General features: G+C 36.8%; 2 protein-coding genes across 5 annotated transcripts in view; one reads left to right on the plus strand and one right to left on the minus strand.

The window, feature by feature from the left end:
- Positions 1 to 1822: 1822 nt before the first annotated feature.
- Positions 1823 to 8685, minus strand: LOC142976489 (acylcarnitine hydrolase). Its single transcript, XM_076119890.1, has 11 exons — positions 8440 to 8685; positions 6774 to 6967; positions 6500 to 6564; positions 6258 to 6395; positions 5649 to 5930; positions 5274 to 5343; positions 4961 to 5110; positions 4401 to 4625; positions 3221 to 3358; positions 2589 to 2907; positions 1823 to 2405 (listed from the first exon to the last, which is right to left on the minus strand). The coding sequence occupies exons 1-11, from the start codon at positions 8628 to 8630 to the stop codon at positions 2057 to 2059; spliced, it is 2121 nt and encodes a 706-aa protein (XP_075976005.1). The 5' UTR covers positions 8631 to 8685; the 3' UTR covers positions 1823 to 2056.
- A 6771-nt stretch (positions 8686 to 15456) lies between these two features.
- Positions 15457 to 19592, plus strand: part of LOC142976394 (uncharacterized) — a 292040-nt gene continuing 287904 nt past the window's right edge. For all 4 annotated transcript variants that reach the window (XM_076119719.1, XM_076119720.1, XM_076119717.1 and 1 more), the window contains exons 1-4: positions 15457 to 15611; positions 15697 to 15931; positions 16013 to 16570; positions 16650 to 16724. In XM_076119719.1, coding sequence (XP_075975834.1) covers positions 15721 to 15931; positions 16013 to 16570; positions 16650 to 16724 — 844 coding nt within the window. In that variant the 5' untranslated portion in view covers positions 15457 to 15611; positions 15697 to 15720. The remainder of the gene's footprint in view (positions 15612 to 15696; positions 15932 to 16012; positions 16571 to 16649; positions 16725 to 19592) is intronic.

Below are 19592 nucleotides of genomic sequence, written 5' to 3' on the forward strand. Positions count from 1 at the left end.
TAAAAACAAATTTATTATAACTTACACGAAATTAAAACTATCCTACAAATAATCCTACAATTTATTATAACTAACACGAAATATTTAGTGGAAACTATTTCAAACTAATATCAATTCGAAAGAGCATAACCTCAACTGATTAGAATAACGTAAGTAGCATAATAATCAAATTTCGGATAAAAATCTCCAAAGCGTAGGCTTACCCAACTAAGGCATAAAACGTAATGATAGTGCGATTTAATATTGCCAGTAGCGCCATCTAGTGAAAGCGCCAGTGCAACCGTAAAAAGCGGAGCGGTTTCTTCCGATTGTCGCTGTTTTCCGTGGGAATGAGATATTTTCCCGGGGTAAAAAGTAGCCTATGTCCTTTCTCGGGTATCAAAATATCTCCATACCAAATTTTATGCAAATTGGTTCAGTAGTTTACGCGTGATTGAGTAGCAGACAGACAGACAGACAGACAGACAGACAGACAGAGTTACTTTCGCATTTATAATATTACTAGCTGACCCGCGCAACTTCGCTTGCGTCACATAAAAGAGAATTGGTCAGAATTTTCCACGTTTTTGTAACACTTTTTACTGTTACTCTGCTCCTATTGGTCGTAGCGTGATGATATAAAATATGCTTTTTTTTCACGAAAAATATTCTTAAAATTATTTATATCTCCTAATATAACGAAGTCGCGCTTAGGCATATCCGCCATTAAAACAGTTGCCATGACAACGGAATTTTGTTGATTCAATGTCATTAAAATATTGATTACTAGCTGACCCGCGCAACTTCGCTTGCGTCACATAAGAGAGAATTTTCAGATTCAGAAATTTCCACGTTTTTGTAACACTTTTTTACTGTTACTCTGCTCATATTGGTCGTAGCGTGATGATATAAAATATGCTTATTTTTCACGAAAAATATTCTTAAAATTATTTATATCTCTTAATATAACAAAGTCGCGCTAAGGCATATCCGCCATTAAAATAGTTGCCATGACAACGGAATTTTGTTAATTTAATGTCATTATAACATTGATTATTCGCGACTTCGATCGCCACCTGAATTATCCCGGGAAATGCGTCATTTTCCCGGGGTAAAAAGTAGCCTATGTCCTTTCTCGGGTATCAAAATATCTCCATACCAAATTTCATGCAAATTGGTTCAGTAGTTTAGGCGTGATTGAGTAGCAGACAGACAGACAGACAGACAGACAGACAGACAGACAGACAGACAGAGTTACTTTCGCATTTATAATATTAGTATGGATATTCGCGACTTCGTTCGCCACCTGAATTTTCCCGGAAAATGCGTAATTTTCCCGGGGTAAAAAGTAGCCTATGTCCTTTCTCGGATATCAAAATATCTCCATACCAAATTTCATGCAAATTGGTTCAGTAGTTTAGGCGTGATTGAGTAGCAGACAGACAGACAGACAGACAGACAGACAGACAGACAGACAGACAGAGTTACTTTCGCATTTATAATATTATAGTAGTATGGATGAACAACCAGGCTCAGAACAGATAGTCGCGCTCATTAGACAAGTATTTGTCAACTTTTATTTTTGCCAGTTTAAATAAACGAATTAAGTAAAAGTTTTACTATTGCTTAAGTGTAACTATAAATAAACTTCATGACATATTAGTATTTTTGAAAAGCTAAACATGTGTTACAAACACCTATTGCCATATTTCGCTTGATTGATGTGTGTAACGCCGTTTTGGGATACGAAGTTAGATATAGTTACGTGTAAATATCGTGTATTGTGTATTACGTGTAAATATGTTATAAAATCATTTACTTGGAATTAAAAAAAAAACAAACGTTCATGAGTATTTTGTATTAATTAAGTCCTTAAACATTGATGAGTCCCGTTATTTTTCACTTACTGTTACAGATCTATTTAAGTACATAAGTAACACTGGCTGTTTGTTGCATCCGTTGCGACTGGGAGCCTAGTCCAACATAGTTGGAAGAAAGGCTAGGCTGATGAAAACTAGACTATCGATCAACATCGTTCTACAGATTCTTGTGACTGAAAAACAATAGTGTACATTATTTAGAAATCAAAAGGGAGACCAAAAGCTGGTATGCCTTGAGGTTTTTGTTTCTGCGGTGGTTTTGTCGCTGGGCGTCTTGATGGGTTGTTGTTGTTGACGAGCCCTCCCAAACCTCCTATATTAGGCAGTTGACCCTGTTGCTGGCCTCCTTGCGGCAACGCACCGGGCTGAACCAACCCTGCCACATTTTGCGACAGTTGATTCTGCGCGTTTGTTAGTTGTCCAGGGAGTTGACCATTCAGTTGACCAGGCAAGTTGCCTACGTTCAGTATTCCACCAAGGAAGTTCTTGCAGACCGCGCCAGTCAGTCTGTCGGCCATGTTGCCCCACAGACCTAATTGGCAGAATCTAGAATAAAAATAAAAATGTTATAGCTATTGGTGGTAAACAAAAACATAATAATTATGACCTAAGATATGTCTTATTCGTACTTGCGTAATAGTTAAAAGAAGTGAGACAACCTATTGTAGTGTAGTTCCAACAGACTTGACAGCCCGAATTTCGGTTGCCCTTACTGCAGTATAAACTTACCTAAAATCTTTATCAACAGTGATATCATTGCCGATCTTCAGGAACTGTTCTCCTTTACCGTCACCTCCTGAGAGTAGGGATCCAAAGATATCGTTAGCACCAGTTTTCTTCTTCTTTTCATCTTTGTCATCGTCTACGCCATGGGCGAATTTAGCTATGAGTCCTACGAAGTTGTCTCGGACGCGAGCGTCTGTGCTGGAAACTTCGCCCCCCATGGGCTGACCGTCAGGGCCTAAAGGCTCGAAGATGTACGCCAGCTCGTCTCCGTGGGAAGGACCTTTCACTTTTTGCTGCACTTGCGCATCGTCGCCCTCCTTTTCTGTAAAACCGATCATTGATTTTATGTTTTTTATACCGATCAAGTCAATCATTATAACTTAAAGCTGATTTTACTATTTACTGATACATTATGTAACGAAGATTAAGTTTTTACTGAAGTGAAGTGAATTGAACGAAGTCTGACTACCAAGAAAATTCTGTATTATAAAAAGTTGTTCTAGAAATCTGTTTTCTATGTGTATCAACTATCAACAATTTATTCTGGAAAAATAACTAAACCTTATTGTTAAATACTTTAAACACGTCTCTATCGAAAGAATAAATAGAAAAATAATTTATAGTTATAGAATCACCTGCAAGTGGGACCCCTGGCAAGAAATGCCATCCCTTGGAGAGATTGCCAACATGCTCGAAGCTGTAGAGGAAGGCTTTGCCGCCGTTGTTCCACTGTTTGACGCTCTGGTACGCCGGAAGATTGAACAGTGCGTCACCTGGTAAAAAGCATAATATTAATTAAAATGGGACTTTCTTACCTCATTTTCATTCATGAGCTGTGGTCAATTTGTGACCTTTAAATAGGGTTGGTTATAACTGTTGTATAATAGTATTGTAGTAACGTTTAACGTGCTCTCCGAAATACGGAGGATAGGTTGTACGTAGAAAACGAAGATATTGTATGATGAATTTTCATTCCATTTTATATAAGGCTGTTAATGCTGTAGGTATCCCAAAATTTGATATGATTAAAAAAAGCACCATCGTTTTCAATCACGTCTTCCGCATATCCAAGTACACTGGACAGTCATAGTGCGCCATGAACCAAGTGCATAGGATTATCAAATTTAACAATTGAACAATAACGTACAAATTCATATTTAAAAATAATAAGTTATCAGTTTAGCAGGATGTTAATATCGCTTTGTGATTGGAATAATAGGAACCTAAATGATATTTTTGTAATACGAAAAGCTTTTTCGAAGTTTTGCACAAATTAACTATTTTGCATCACCAAAATGAATTAATTAAGCCGAGTGGTATAAGTTGACACCTCCCACGCAAGTGGTTGCAGGTTCGAACCAGAGGCAACACACCGATGACTTTTCGAAGTTATTTGTGTATTAGAAATAATTATCACATGGTCCAACGGTGAAGAAAAACATCGTGAGGAAACCTTGCCTGCCTAAAATTTGTTTAAAAACATTTACTGAGGGCATGCAAAGTCCCCAACCCGCACTTGGCCAGCGTGGTGGACTCAAGGCCTAACCCCTCCCTCATTACGGGAGGAGACCCTTGCCCAGCAGTGGGACATTAATGGGTTACATTTATTATTTTATAATGAATTATCATAACACACCTAAGCATTTACAAATATGAATATTTATTCATTTAAAAGAGTAACCTTGTCCAATAGCAAACCCAGTAATAAAGCCCGGTTTCCACCGCGAGAGACAACGTGACAGAAGTTTAAAAGTATCTTTTAATCAAAAACACTACGTGGCCTTATTCAGTCTCTTGGCTCTCTTGCCCTCTTACCTGTAGCCTCAGCCACTTTAGCAAGTCCATCAGCGATCGAGAACGACTGGTCCACGAGTCCGTTGGCGTAGTAGTCAGCGATGGGCAACAGCTGCTGAACCTCAGACGCGAAGGGGATCAGCCCTCCGACGTCCTTCACCACGTTCTGAAGACCACCCACCAAGTCCTTCTTGATGAAGTCTTTCACATTCTGCAGTTGATTCGTCAGGAATTTGTTGAATTTGCCTAGAATTAAAAAAACTTATTTAGAATTTCGTAAAACCTTCATTATGCTTTTACTCATACGGTAAATGGACAATGGATGTTGAACGATGATAAATCAAAGTGCATAAGTACTCTGATTTTTCAACGTTCAATTTTTCGTTCAAGTATTATCAACTTTAAAAAAAACATGTTCAATTATATTATAGAACAGTACTAGGTACCTTTTAAAATACCTACTTACTGCAACTTCATCACACAACAATAAATGTTAGTTTAACAACAAATGAGTTCCTAATTATGAATGAAAATGATCAACTACGAAACTTTATAAAAAAGTGCATCGTATCTAGTCTTACCAAACACAGCCCTAGATGTTTCAGCCGAGGTAACTCCAGTAAGCATGGGCGCACGTTTCTGCCTCTTCTTCAACGACTCGGCCGGTTCCTCATCAACCAATGGCGGGAGACCCCGGCGATCGTCCTCTCCTTCCACTCTCGCTCCAGCACCTAGATTGAACAATCTACTATAGTGCACAAAAGAAAAAACCGTGACTATCCAACGCAAGTACGAAATGAGTACAGATTATTGCATTATCCTTTTCTTAAGATGAATGTTTTGATAGGTGCAAGAGAGACAAAAAGTATAGTGAATTATAAGTTTTATTATTACCTCTTCGGCCCGCTACTTCATCTAGGAATTGCTTAGTATCAACCATATCCACATTCAGATCTTCGTCTGCCTGTAATAAACAAATACAAGATCAATTACTAGAATACGATAGCTCAGGTAAAAATAGCAGCTACCTACTACATCTCTTCAGTTTGCATCTCTTCAACTGTATGTAATTTTTATATGTTTTTTTTTAAACATTCTTTCTCTTTTTTTAAAAGACAACTCCCACACTAAAAACGTCGTGGGGGCCATCTTAACCACTGCGCCACGGAAGCCATTATAACTATACTATATTAATTGCCATTGGAACAATTGAACAGTCCGTCAATCAAGCGACGAAACCGGCAACAAGACTTTAAAACTAAAACATACCAGCACAATTTTTTCAGACGGCAGTTTTCTTAGACAGATCAAAAGGCTTTCAGCAGGTGCTTTCGGGCATCCAGTTCTCTCTGCAATGGTCTCCGCATGCTTGGCCGGGTGTTGCCTGACCGCGCCCGGTGACAGCGGCGTACCAGACAGCGCGGCCACACCGGTAGCACTTCGACCTTCGGGAGACATCGCTAGGAGAGATGCTGCACTAGCACCCGATCCCTGACCCATAACGATCACGCGCTTCTTATCGCCTCCGAAGAATTGAATGTAGTCTTGAATCTAAATAAATATATGTAGATTAGTTGAATTTTTACGGATCTCGTCCATATGGCGTTCTCTGTTTTCTGCCTACCCATATGGAAAGAAGTCGTAATTTTATGTATTTATGAATAATTTGGTAATTTGGCTCCTTGCTTCTTTAACAAATAGATCTACTATAATGGGGCCGTTACAAAAGTGCGAACTAATCATAATCAAAATAATCATAGGAATGTGACAATGTGTAAGTGCGAGCGAGAGTCTCCGATAAAATAACATAACATAGCTCGCACGGTTGAAATGGCCCGAGTACATATAAGTGGGATATGGTACGTATTTTTCTTTTACCCAGAGCATAGCTGTGTGTAAGTCAAAGAGGCCGACGTTTCCGCTCGCATCTTTCTGTCCTGTGCTGAGGTAACCGAGAGACCCTAGCCGATATTGCGCCGTCACAAGGATCGTGTCCTTCTGGGTTAAGTGTTGACCCTAAAACAAATCAAACAATTTAATACGATACTGCTAAGAACGCTTTTCATTGAAAATTGATTTAAGGCTTCTTCATGGAATATTGATTAATTATATTTACTTACGCCGTATGTAGCTGCTGAACCGGACCGGTAGTTGCCTCCGTGGATAAAGAAGACCACAGGGCTACCTGCGAGTGACGAAACAATGGATCTTTGTTAACAATGGCCATTATTATATTGGGGCATATTGTTACTGTAGTTGGAACAGTTCTTTAGGTCTCGGGAATAGGTTCTTCTTTGCAGAGAATGAGCTCAATCCTAAATTGGAATGCAGTCGTTATGTATGGACTATGTTTAGAACTTAATTTATTTACTTAAATCATTTTTGTATTGTTACCTTCTTCTTCAGCGGGCATTTTGGGAGCATATACGTTAAGGCATAAGCAGTCTTCATGTCCAATGACTCGTTGTGGTACGTAGGGGTCACGCTGAGGACACGGAAGACACTGGTTCAGGGCCATCATCTCTCCGGCAAGGTACCGGCGTACCGGCCGCTGGAACCTGAGCGGACCCAGTGGAGGTTCTGCATATCTGGTAGGAAATATTTAAACTTGAGTCAAAAGAATTTTATTCTAATGTTTTTATTAAGTACGCTTAAAACAGCGTAACTTTAGGGTGAACCCCAAATAGAGAGCGGCCCCGAGTAAGTCCAACGGTGCGAATGTTCTATTGTTCCCAATACATTAGCCACCAGTGTTTGGGGTTGTAGTTACAACACTTTTTATAACGAAAATAATGTAGGTTCTATTATTAAAATGTGGGATAGTAGAGACGCAATATTATAATATTCGCCATATAATGCGCATAAGATATTAAGCATTTTTTTGTATCTGACTGTTGCGAGATTAGATTCCTTTCATCGGTTTCGATGTAAATTCAATTAAAAGTAGGTATCTATGTTTAAAACTAAATTAACCAGACAAACTCTACATGGATAATCTGTCTGCCACAAAAACGCCGGAAACTAATATCAGCATCCGCCAAACCGCTCGTACCACACTGATTTGTTTTATAGTAGGTACCTAAATACTGTTTAAAATTTATATAACATGCCTACTGGGACTGGAAAGGACTGGACCTGGACTGCCTTTTATATATCAACTAGCTGACCCGCGCAACTTCGCTTGCGTCACATAAGAGAGAATGAGTCAAAATTTTCCCCGTTTTTGTAACATTTTTTACTGGTACTCTGCTCCTATTGGACGTAGCGTGATGATATATAGCCTATAACCTTCCTCGATAAATTGGCTATCTAACACTGAAAGAATTTTTCAATTCGGACCGGTAGTTCCTAAGATTAGCGCGTTCAAACAAACAAACATACAAACAAACAAACTCTTCAGCTTTATAATATTAGTATAGATGGGACCACCAATTTTTTTTTTCTAGGTGCTGGGTGAGCGGTTATTTATCAATAACACGAGTCGCTTATCGTTAAAATTGTCCATAGGACCTAGTTTTTTGTGAGTAGCCCTTACAATGGCTGACCTTTTATAATCTGAATAACATAGTGTATAAACAGACATAACATCAAAACGGCACCATTTCAAGAAGCTGATGTTGTACTGGTGGGTCATCATTTGAGCCACCCGGCCAGCCGGTCGGACATTTGGTTAAAAAACCCGGACACGCCATATTATTGAGGATTTTGTCTTAGCATTAATAGGTACGACAATTTTTTTTATGTTAAATCAAGTCTTTTTAATTACGCTCGGCGGCAGTGCTCGCTTGTTTGCGAAATGTAAAAAGCCTAACAAAAGCCGGACAAGACGGACACCGTTTATTTTAGCCGGACATGCAATCAAAAAGCCTAACTACGTCCGGCTTTATCCGGACGCCTGGCAACGCTAACTGCGTGTGTGTTTCGGTTCGATTCTAACACAAATTTTAATATTTTCACAAATAGTGAATTGGTAACTTAGCACGTGAATTCTATGTACATAAATTCACCGCAATTAGTTCTGTCAGTAAGATGCCTTTAAAAAAAGTCTAAGACAAGTTACCTAATTCCAAAGAAGCTGTAATATCCTAGTTTATCATCCTTCACTCCTTCAATTCTGGCGCTGTAACCGTGCAGTTGTGTGAAAATTACAGCCGCGTCGGGTTCAGGAGGTGAGGCGGGCGCACCACCGACCACGGCGTGTGCAGGCGCTGCCCAGGCGAGAACACCCACTATACACAAAGACCACCACATCGCCACAATATCTAACACTACTAACTAGTAACCTCCAACACGGAGCTTCCAGTACTAACGGATTGATGGACACAATTATCTGTCAAAGTCACTGCCCACGTCTCTCCTGATACCTACTATGCTCCTGATAATGTCCAATCCTGCGCTTTGGTTTTGATAAGGTTTAAAACGTTTAAAATAACATAACCGCTAAAATTGGTGCCACTGGTTTCACCATTTCTAGTTTAGTAAGTATGAGAATTTTTGACAGATTTTTCAATACGGTTTCTGTATCAAATAGTCTAAAGATTACTCCTAGTGGTATAATGTAATCGAAGCATTCATAGTCATAGCATGTGCCATTCATAGTCAGGCACAGTATCTCAATGAACCATAGTAATGTCACAAGTTTTTATTATTATGGTAGGTACCTACTAGTAGGTAGGTACATTGAGAAACTGGGACTGATAACTAAAGAAATAAGAATACATTAGCTCTGGCTATCGAGATAGATAACATAGATGTATGCGATATACGAATCGTAGGTATGTACTCACTAAGCTCAGTTACGTTGGTGTAGTTCGGTCTACTGTTGCTGTTTGTCGTATGGTTAGTGGTCAACCTCGTGTCAAAGTTGTTCAAGCCGCCCGAAGGTCTTTGACGTGGCTTGACGACTGTTATCTTAATTGACAAAAACCGGGACCGACATTTTACGTGCTCTCCGAAGCACGGAGACGCCATGTTCAAATACCACTATGCGGTCACCCATCTATGGAATGACCCCGCCAAGGTTTGCTTAACCCACAGATCGTTTACCGACCGGTACCAAGTGGTAATCTCGGGTCTCTGCCTGCCCCAAGAAGGCGTGATTTATGTAAGTTTCATGTAACTATACTCGTAAATTACTCTGTGCTGTGGATGTATCTATCATAATAATGATAAATTCAATATAATAATACCTATTATTATATAAAAACTCTTGTTATAAAAAAAAATCGCCAAAATGTTACTTAGCGCAACTAATTTGACTTATGGTTTTTGATTTGTAAAATGGGTTTTAAAGCTCGGCAAAGATTTTAATAGCGAGAAAAAATGCAAAGAAAATTCGTGAAGGGGTCAGTTAGTCTATAAATATAAAACTGAAAGGTGCCTGACTGACATAGTGATCTACCAACGCACAGCCCAAACCAGTAGACGGATCGGGCTGATATTCGGCATGCAGGTGTTTTTTAATGATGTAGGCATCCGTTAAAAAAAGATTTTGATAAATTCAACCCGTAAAGGGATAAAATAGGGTGTGAAAGTGGGTGTGAAACTAATCGGACTGAGACTTTGCATGCATAAAGTAACTATGAGGTAGGCAACCTCTAAGAAAGGATTTTGATAAATTCTATCCCTAAAGGAATAAAATAGGGGATGGAAATTTGTATGAAAATTCTGTCCTAAGTCACGCACCACGCGGACGAAGTCGCGGGCAAAAGCTAGTATTAAATATTTGTTTTACTAACAGGGTTGCCAGATGTCTCGATTTTTTTCCTGACATTCAACAACCATTCAATAAGTATATTCTCGTGTTTATGTAGACATAGCATAAAATAAGTAAATTGCTTAGTAAAATTAATCTGAAAAACAGGTTAATTAATGATAACGTTCTCTATTTTTTAACAACTCGTTGGCCTCCTCTTTGCGTCAGTTGTCTATAGTAGGACATCGTCAATATTTTTTGCCCATGGTCATTTATTATTATTATTTATAATATTAACGATCTACAGAACCCATACCTTGAATATGATGAATCAATTCTTATTAAGGGAAATCACCATTACTTGGCAACACTATGCCGATATAAAGCTACATGCACAGAGACAAGCAACGAAGGGATCAAACGACATTATTAATATTCCATCACCGATTAGTCCCGCTACTAGCGTTGCCAGGTCGCCAAACCTAATAGCAAGACAGACCAGCCAGTTTGGCCGGACATTTGGTTAAAAAAGCCGGGCACCCTATATTATTGAGGATTTTGTCTTACGGTTCGGTAGTCGACTCGCCAACGCTCGGCCACGCTCGGCAGCAGTGCTGGCTCGTTTGCGAAATTTAAAAAGCCTAACAAAAGCCGGACAAGACCGACACCGTTTATTTTAGCCGGACTGGCAATCAAAAAGCCTAACTATCCGGCTTTATCTGGACGTCTGGCAACGCTAGTCCCAACTCATGATTGATCAAAATATCGAATGCAAGCTTTTAGCACGATCCAACACGATTTTTCAATGCTAAGCTATACGTGGAAGAAGGGACCATCCCTTAAACTTAGTCATGCAACATGAAACGCTTGTGGTTGGGTTTACCATGATCAACATTTACTTAATTAACTTATCGTATCATCGCGTAGTAGTAAGTTCTCAAAATATCAATTTTTCAAAATGCCAGCTTGCACTTTAAAATTCCTTTTTTTATATATTATACCTATCTCTGTTATAATGAGATTAAAGTTAACAATTAGAGGGGCCTTCGAACGGTGCCCATGCGGCTCACCGCATAAATTGCTGAAATTTAAAAAAGTTATCTAAATCCAACAACCAATTTTCATGATAATGCCGCCAACGTGCATAGTAATCCCGTTAATATAATATATGTGGCTTGCAGTGTGTTCTTGAGCTTGCCTATATAGGTATATACAAAAAGTACGACAGACGCTGCTGCAAGTAGTTTTCAGGAGAGTTAAGGAACTCTATCTCTATATGATATTTTATAGAACTTAGTTGATTTGCAGTAACTGACAAATTAAACATTAAGCTAAATATATTACTATAACAGACTACCTTTTTACGTTTTGTTTCTTCAAAATAAACTCAACATTATCCTTTTCTATTCAATTATTACATCTAGTAGGTTGAAGACCCGTTTTTTACCTATTTGATAGAGTTAAAATAATTTAATAAATAATAATTTAATAATAATTGGTTTAATATTAACAAGTCTCTACTTTTCCAGTGCGCGCGGGCCCTTACTCGCCTCCATCAATGACATTTTATTGACATGACTGACATTAAATTTAGAGTAGCCAGACCGAAAAAATATAGAAATTTTGCACGATCACTGTGCAAATTTCACATACTGGCAACTCTATAAATTACCGTTATTATCTTATTTCCAACCTTACTACCTTGCATTATGGTCTAAATTCGACTAGGAAAGTGAAATAAATGAAAGGGCTTCAGTTGTCTCAGTCTTTCAACGACAGTGATGCATGTTAATAACTTAATTTTATTTAAAGTAAATGAAATAAATCTTAAAATTTTGATAAAATTTGATTAAATCCAACCATCCGGTAATTATTTATATAATTGAATTGTAGGTGACTAATAGATTCGCCATAGGTTGATGTTCTCATATTTGACCTCACTTTTTCAAACTTTTCATATTTTCTGTATTTCAAAATGAATGAAAAAATCAACTAATTACGGCTTTTTCGCCGTGTAAACTTTGTTTCTAAATAAGTACATAATATTTTATGTAATATGCTTTCGCAACTTTTTAGTTTAATATCTAATGAGCTTCTTGCATTTTTCATTTTTACATATTTAAGTTCCGTTAAAGGAATGAGAGTTCGATTATTTTGAGCATTCTATTTACAGAGCTCGTTTTTTTACTCAAGTTAATAATATTGAATGTATTAAATTAGGCGCTTGTCACCCATGTCAACTGCTAATAATTGTCATGATATTCGATTATTTGGCTTCAAATCTCGTCAAAAATTAAATGAGCGTGTGCCAAATACTAATGTTTAGAAGCTGCACTATTCTGTATTGTAGCATCTATAAATTGAATGACTAAATATTTTTAACTACCCTACTGTGTTGAGTTTTCTCCTATCTAACATAAGAGTAGGTAATTAAATGTACCTGTTAATATTTTGGTAGAACCAATGTGGAATGCTTTGAATGCTTTATTCAATCAAAACAATGTGTTGAGTGTGTGAAAATGTATTTATTTCGATGTCACGAATTTTAGTAAGTACATATGTATTTTATTTTATTTTGTTCCCACCTAGTGTTTGGTCTATCCATTTAAATAATAAAATCGGCTTCCACGCACTCAATATAACGTTGAAGGTTGGCACCGGCGTACGATGGCGGCCCCGTTAAAGAAAGATTTTAATCATATTTATATTTAATTCCTTTATTAAATTTTTGTCGCTTAATAAAATTAAAATGTATAGTTTTAATTAGTTTTAATAGTAGCTACAGGCTTCCAAAAACATAATAATAATAAATTAGTATTTTAAATCAAATGTTCCGCGGTTAGAAATATTTGTGACTAAAAACTCAAAGCTTTTCAGAATGGGGTTAAAATGTAAGTGTATATAATATGTATTTATATATGAGACTTATTTGAAATAAAAATCATAATCACCACATATGAATATATTTACCACCATAATAACAAAAAACAACTTACTATTACAAAAGTTAACTTATATTTATTAAATCTATAACCTGCTTTGACTTTATGCCCATTTTCTTACGGGGAAGTTTCCGAAGACCAGTAATAAATGGATCTCAACTAAGTAAAAGTCTATTTAATAAGCGGGTCTTGACATTTTTCGAGTATGATCTCGTCTGAAGGCCTTATAATTTTTATTGTTTGATTCAGCTGCCTCTTCAGAAAGTTCCCAATAGATAATAGACAATACTGTACAACTTGACCACCATGAATAAGGAGTTTGTGGACGGAAGCTGGGAGATTGTACCATGGATATTCTTGAACTAGAAGTCGCGCGGTTTCAAAAGTATATTCACTAAATTTTTCTGAATTAATATGAAATTCTGATGATAAAGCATGTAAAATTGTAGAGCAACGATCAATATTTTTTTTTATTTACACCCGTTATTTCAGCTGAGATTGCAGAGTTATTAAAGAACTTTCTAGCAGTATTTCCATCGTTCGATGTCCCGCTTCCGCCACTTCTCGGTTTGTCTACTATTAAACCTAATCTAAGGCTAAATTGGTTCTGTATAAACAATTTCCTATCTACTACCTGCTTTTTTTCTTCTTCTAACCTAACCTGCCACTCTTTTTCTTAGCAGTTAGCACACTTTGGTAGGATGGCAAAATATTATGAGCAACTTTAGTGTTGACAAAGTTCTTAATTAATACATATTGATGCTTAGTCAACTTAGCCTCATCAAAAAGTGATAACACATCGTCCGCACTAATATTAATATATAAACAGTTATTTGAAGTATTTGAAGTGTTCAGCAGTGCACTCACAGCAGAGTTGTCTACTTGAGACAATTTTGCCAGACGTCTACGTTTTGATCGCTTGGATAAGTCTGAAAAATCTTTCTTTGGACGTCCGCGAGACGGTCCCGGCTGATCCACTATTTCTTGAACGCACCGCTCATCACTTCTACATAGTTCAATACTTTCAACTACATATAACCAATCATAGTATTTCTGTAAAAAAATTGATTTATTTCTATGCACATTTATCCAATTTATATCAAAACTTCTACATATGTTTGATATCTTTCGTTGTAAACACTTAATGTCAATATTTTCTTTATCTAACAGTGGAGCTAGAATTGTTTCCATTACGTGTTTACATTTTAGCCCACTTTTTCCACTCACGGATGACCAAACTTCAAATAAATGCAACCTTGAAAAGGTACATTTAATCAAAGGACCTGAAAAGAAAAGAAGATAGAATAAATTTATGTTTGGTAGCTCGTGCCACAAGAGGCTAGGAGCGGGCCTACAAAGTCGTAGAAGCGGTGTAGTACGGAGAGATGCAAATTTGAGCGAATATAAGTTAAATATTTTCAAATGAACTATTTCGATTATTATTTTCAAGTGAGTATTGTTATTTCGTCTTTCCAAATATACAGAAATATACCAAAACTCTACATGAAATTTGCCTTAGTGTAAAAATGTTTCCTAAATCTTGTGTGGCGTAGTATGTAAGATTAAACACATAAGAAGTTAACACAGGAAAAAAATACATTGAAATAATAAGAACATACCTTGTTCTTGGAAATCCATGTTACAAACACCACTCAATAACAGAACAATTCCGAGAAATCACAATAACACTAACACGTGCGCGTGAGTCACTCATAAGGGTGCGAGTTACGGTAATGATGTGCTCACTTCGGCAGTTCACAAAGTAATGACAATTAAGTAAAATGGTTGGTCTATTTATAATTTTGGATTTAGGTGTATGATGATGCGTGCATAAATAGTGGTGACGTGGCAACTGACTTTTATGACTTATGGGCGACACCACCGTGCGGCGTGGATTTGTAGATTATATAAGACCATTCGCCATTTTATTAAACATTTAATTGGAAAAGCACGTGCTTCCGTGGACAGCACTCCACAGAAGAACAAACTAAAACAATTCTAAGCATTAATTATTTTTATTATAAATAAAAACAAATTTTGAACTAAAACTAAATGAACACCTAAATCTAAATTATATAAAACTTGAACTTAAACATTAAAAACCTAGAACTTATTCCTAACTTAATAAATTTGTACAAGTTCGGGCATTTGTTATTCGAAATCACTTACCAAACACGTTTATACCACTTATTTCTACTGTTGGTTAAAACCAAAAAGCCGTCGTCCTACTACACCATTTTGTTCGTGTGTGACTTAGAATAAGTGTCGATTAAAACTTGACCACTGAGCTAGATTTATCAAATTAATAATAGTGCAATGTGGAAATTAAAGCACGATGCATATTTTACCAAAAAAAATTGTTACAATTTCTATATTTCGATATATCTTTACTTTTGTGTTTTGTGCAAAACATCGTGCAAACGCCGTCCTTGTGACGACACAGTTTACGTCGCTTTTGCGTCATCATAACTTGAACATCGCTCAAACGGGGAGGACGTAGACGTGGGATGAAAGAGTAAACGTGCTTGATTAGAAACAAGTTTTATTTTCAAATGTTTCTAATGTCGGAATTATAAAGTACAAAGTTTAGGATAGGTAATTATCCGTCTGTGTTGTTGTGCAATAGCTATTTTTCACATCTTGAGTGGATTGGTGTTAATATCCGGTTTTCTTGTTTCAGGTTCCTTTGGGAGTCGCCGCCATCATGGCGTCGGACGAACAATTTTCATTATGTTGGAACAATTTCCACGCAAATATGTCAGCAGGCTTTCATGGCCTGCTGTCGCGTGGAGATCTAGTAGATGTAACGTTGGCTGCCGAAGGCAGATTACTACAAGCCCACAAACTAGTTTTATCAGTATGTTCTCCCTATTTTCAAGAAATGTTCAAAATGAACCCAACGCAACATCCCATAGGTATGTACATTCAATTCATTTCAGTGAGTGACTTTTATGTGGTCTAAGGAATTGTAACTAATTGTGTTTTTCTTGTTTCAGTATTTTTAAAAGATGTTAGTCATTCAGCGTTAAGGGACTTATTACAATTTATGTACCAAGGTGAAGTTAATGTTAAGCAAGAAGAGTTAGCCTCCTTTATTAGTACCGCGGAACAACTTCAAGTGAAAGGTTTAACCGGAAATCAGAATGAAGAGAGTTCCACGCCATCCAAACCAAAGCCGACCTCAAGGCCAGGCCCGAGGTCGTCACAACAAAGGCAATCTGTTATGACTAAGTTAGAGACTGATTTAGATTCTAAGCCCTCCTCAACTCCAGTAGCAGTTAAGCGACCAAATAGGCCATCAATAGCATCAAATAATTCGTCATCTTCACAAAGTGGACCTGCGAAACGGAAATGTGTAGACCCATTAGAAGCTGGACCGTCCGGATCAGCGAAAGATGAATTTGTTACGATACCCGATGAAGATGAAAATAACGCCGTTGCACCCAAAATGGAACCCGAATTCGTCAATGAGAGTATGTGGGACGATGACGAAGACGGGGCAAACAATGAGGAAACTAATTTCGGCGAAGATGACTCGAATATGGAAATGACTGGTAAGTGTCATTCTGTAATGAAGTAAAGCTCCCGGGACTTCTCTGAAGGTCTTCGATTCTGATTGTTTTTTTCTTTCAGGCTTTGATGGCTCAACGACAGGAGATGGCAATATTACTGGAGGAGGAGAAGGTGGCGCTGTAGGAGATGCACAAGGTAGGTTTGCAACTTCCTTTTGTAATGACGATCTATCGAAGTCACTTCGACGGATTGTCTGATTTATGTGATCGAAACGTTGCAGATCATTTAAATCTTTAGTCGTAGAAATGAAATTTGTAAGTTAGATTAAGTAGTTTAGATCTTAGAACCTGGTTTAGTAATCCAATTAAGGTTTTGCAGGTATTTGAGGTATGTTTCGAAGGTACATGGTAAGGTAAAACGGTACGGTAAAATGTAAGGTATAAGGTAAAAGGTAATGTAAGGTAAGGTAATAAATCGTCATGGTAAAACTGGTAAAGGTAAAACAAGGTAACATGGTGAAAAAACTTGAGGTAATATATGGTAAGGTACTATGAACCAGTATGAGCCGCTGAAGACATTTTCTTACATGTTATAGAATGAAACATGTAAGAATGGTATGAGACGTAAGTAATTGGGTAAGTAACGTAGAGGTATGGACACTGGTCACGCAAGGGTTTTGGGTATGTTTATGGTATGGTTTCATTGGTAAATTGTAATTTGTAGCTGTTGGGTAATGGAGAAACAACTTTGGGTTATAAAGCTTGCTAGGTACGATGAAACGATAAAGGTCGATATGCGCGTGGGTTGAGGCTGGTCATCTGTCAGATAGGAGTTAGAAAGGTTGAACTATAGTTTCTTCAGGCTTGTTAAATAGTTATGTCTGGTATGTGCTGGTAAAAATAACACGGGTCATGTCAGTTCTGAAGGTACACACCCCCGTATTGCATACTTCTCATTTGTCCCCTCTAGTCAGTTTTCAAGTGTACGTTACGCTAGCAAGAAAGTGTCACCTAGAGTGATATAAGTAGAACGTATAATTAGTGCGCAATCTGCTGTAAATGTGCGCCGCATAAAAAAATTGTGCGTGTTGTAGTTTTGAAAAAAAAACGTAAAAACGATTCCTGCTGGAGTAACGTTGTTCTAGCAAGAAAATTCTAGACGAATTATCGGAGAGATAAAATACATACATGGGCAGAGAGCTTATATTTGTGCAAGTATGTGCGCCATAAATATAATTTGTGCGTCTTCAGGTTTTCGAGATATTGCGTTTCTCGCTGCAGTAACGTTTTGCAAATTCGTGTATCTCCAAGACCATTTTATGTGCGCCTGTAGAATGAACATACACGAATAGCTCTTAATTTGTGCATATTTGTGACATAATTAGATGCCAGATAATATTTATAATTTTCAAGTAATCGCGCTTTATTGAAAACTTAAAAAAATATTGTAGCGCCTAAATGAGAAGACGTATAAGCTCGCTAAAAACTGTATTCGTTCCATCTTTTTGTTTATAATTACCATAAAAAGTTTCAAAACAGAACCTACAAGCGTTAATGAATAATATTACTAAAAGTCGAAACGACGGCATCATAACTTTGACGCCAACAAACAAGAAACTGGCTCAACCTAAGATGTGTAGATGTAAACCAAAAATTAGTGCATTTATCAAATAATATATAGTAAAAATATCCAGCTTCAACTGTTTCGTGTTAAGTAAATATTAATATCAAACCAAAACAGTTATTCAGCGCAGGTTATCCGACCAAATTCGAATGACTACAAAAAAGCGACGGATTCATACGTATCGATGACCTCCTTTATTAAACGTATTACACCTAAACTGTGTTCGTACAGTCACGCTCAAATGTTCGTTGGGAATTATTATTACAATGACCTAATAAAAATATAATATATGTAATATACCTAGGTATTAAATGTACTTTCTGATCATATGAAATCAAAGAGCTTGTTGGTTTAAAAAAATATTATTTTTATTATCATAATCATGATTCTTAAAGTAATTATGGCAACAAATCACAGATCAAATTTTCTACCTATAAATATTAGAACAAACATTGTTCAATTAAACTATTTGTACCTTGTATAGTCATTTGGTATTATTTAAAATCACAGATCAGTTTTTCATTTACTTAAGTACACAAACAATAAAATCACTTAAAGTAGTTCAGTACCATCATGGCGTGAAATTTAAATATTAAGTAGTTGTTGTTTTGGCCGAGATATAATTATGTTTTGGTTAGGTATGATTATATAGTACGCGAACGTAATAAAAACCTATAGAGCGTTATATTTTGTTATCAATTTATGTTTTTTAAAGAATAGCCGGATTTGAAAACTTCAACTCAAGTTTCACATATCGGGCTGCTTAGGTTTGGGTTTTCAAATTAGGCAATTAATAAAAGGATAAAAAAGAATAATAATTTTAACCGGTCTATACTACGTTCGCGTATCATACTATCATACCCAAAACTAAATTATATCTCGGCCAACAAATGATGTACATAATCGTGCGCAAAGTTACCGGAACAGCTAGAATAGAATGATAGAAGAATAGGTATGTTTAATTTAATCAAAAGTTATTTATTTTTAACTATTTTCTACTGCACTGTACTCGGGCACAATACGTTTCAACCAGTTAGCGAGTAAAGTTAAGAAGGTCATCGACACGTATGAATCCGTCGCTTTTTTGTAGTCATTCGAATTTGGTCGGATAACCTGCGCTGAATAACTGTTTTGGTTTGATATTAATATTTACTTAACACGAAACAGTTGAAGCTGGATATTTTTACTATATATTATTTGATAAATGCACTAATTTTTGGTTTACATCTACACATCTTAGGTTGAGCCAGTTTCTTGTTTGTTGGCGTCAAAGTTATGATGCCGTCGTTTCGACTTTTAGTAATATTATTCATTAACGCTTGTAGGTTCTGTTTTGAAACTTTTTATGGTAATTATAAACAAAAAGATGGAACGAATACAGTTTTTAGCGAGCTTATACGTCTTCTCATTTAGGCGCTACAATATTTTTTTAAGTTTTCA

Source organism: Anticarsia gemmatalis, chromosome 11 (genome assembly GCF_050436995.1).
Source record: "Anticarsia gemmatalis isolate Benzon Research Colony breed Stoneville strain chromosome 11, ilAntGemm2 primary, whole genome shotgun sequence".
NCBI classification, from domain to species: Eukaryota; Metazoa; Arthropoda; class Insecta; order Lepidoptera; family Erebidae; genus Anticarsia; species Anticarsia gemmatalis.

Excerpts from the sequence above, each read along its gene's own strand:
- LOC142976489 (XM_076119890.1), bottom strand. The coding sequence starts at position 8,630 with ATGTGGTGGTCTTTGTGTATAGTGGGTGTTCTCGCCTGGGCAGCGCCT. Across the intron at positions 6,565-6,773 it reads AATGCCCGCTGAAGAAGAAG|GTAGCCCTGTGGTCTTCTTT; the intron begins GTAACAATACAA and ends CGTCACTCGCAG. Across the intron at positions 5,344-5,648 it reads CGTCTGAAAAAATTGTGCTG|GCAGACGAAGATCTGAATGT; the intron begins GTATGTTTTAGT and ends TGTTTATTACAG.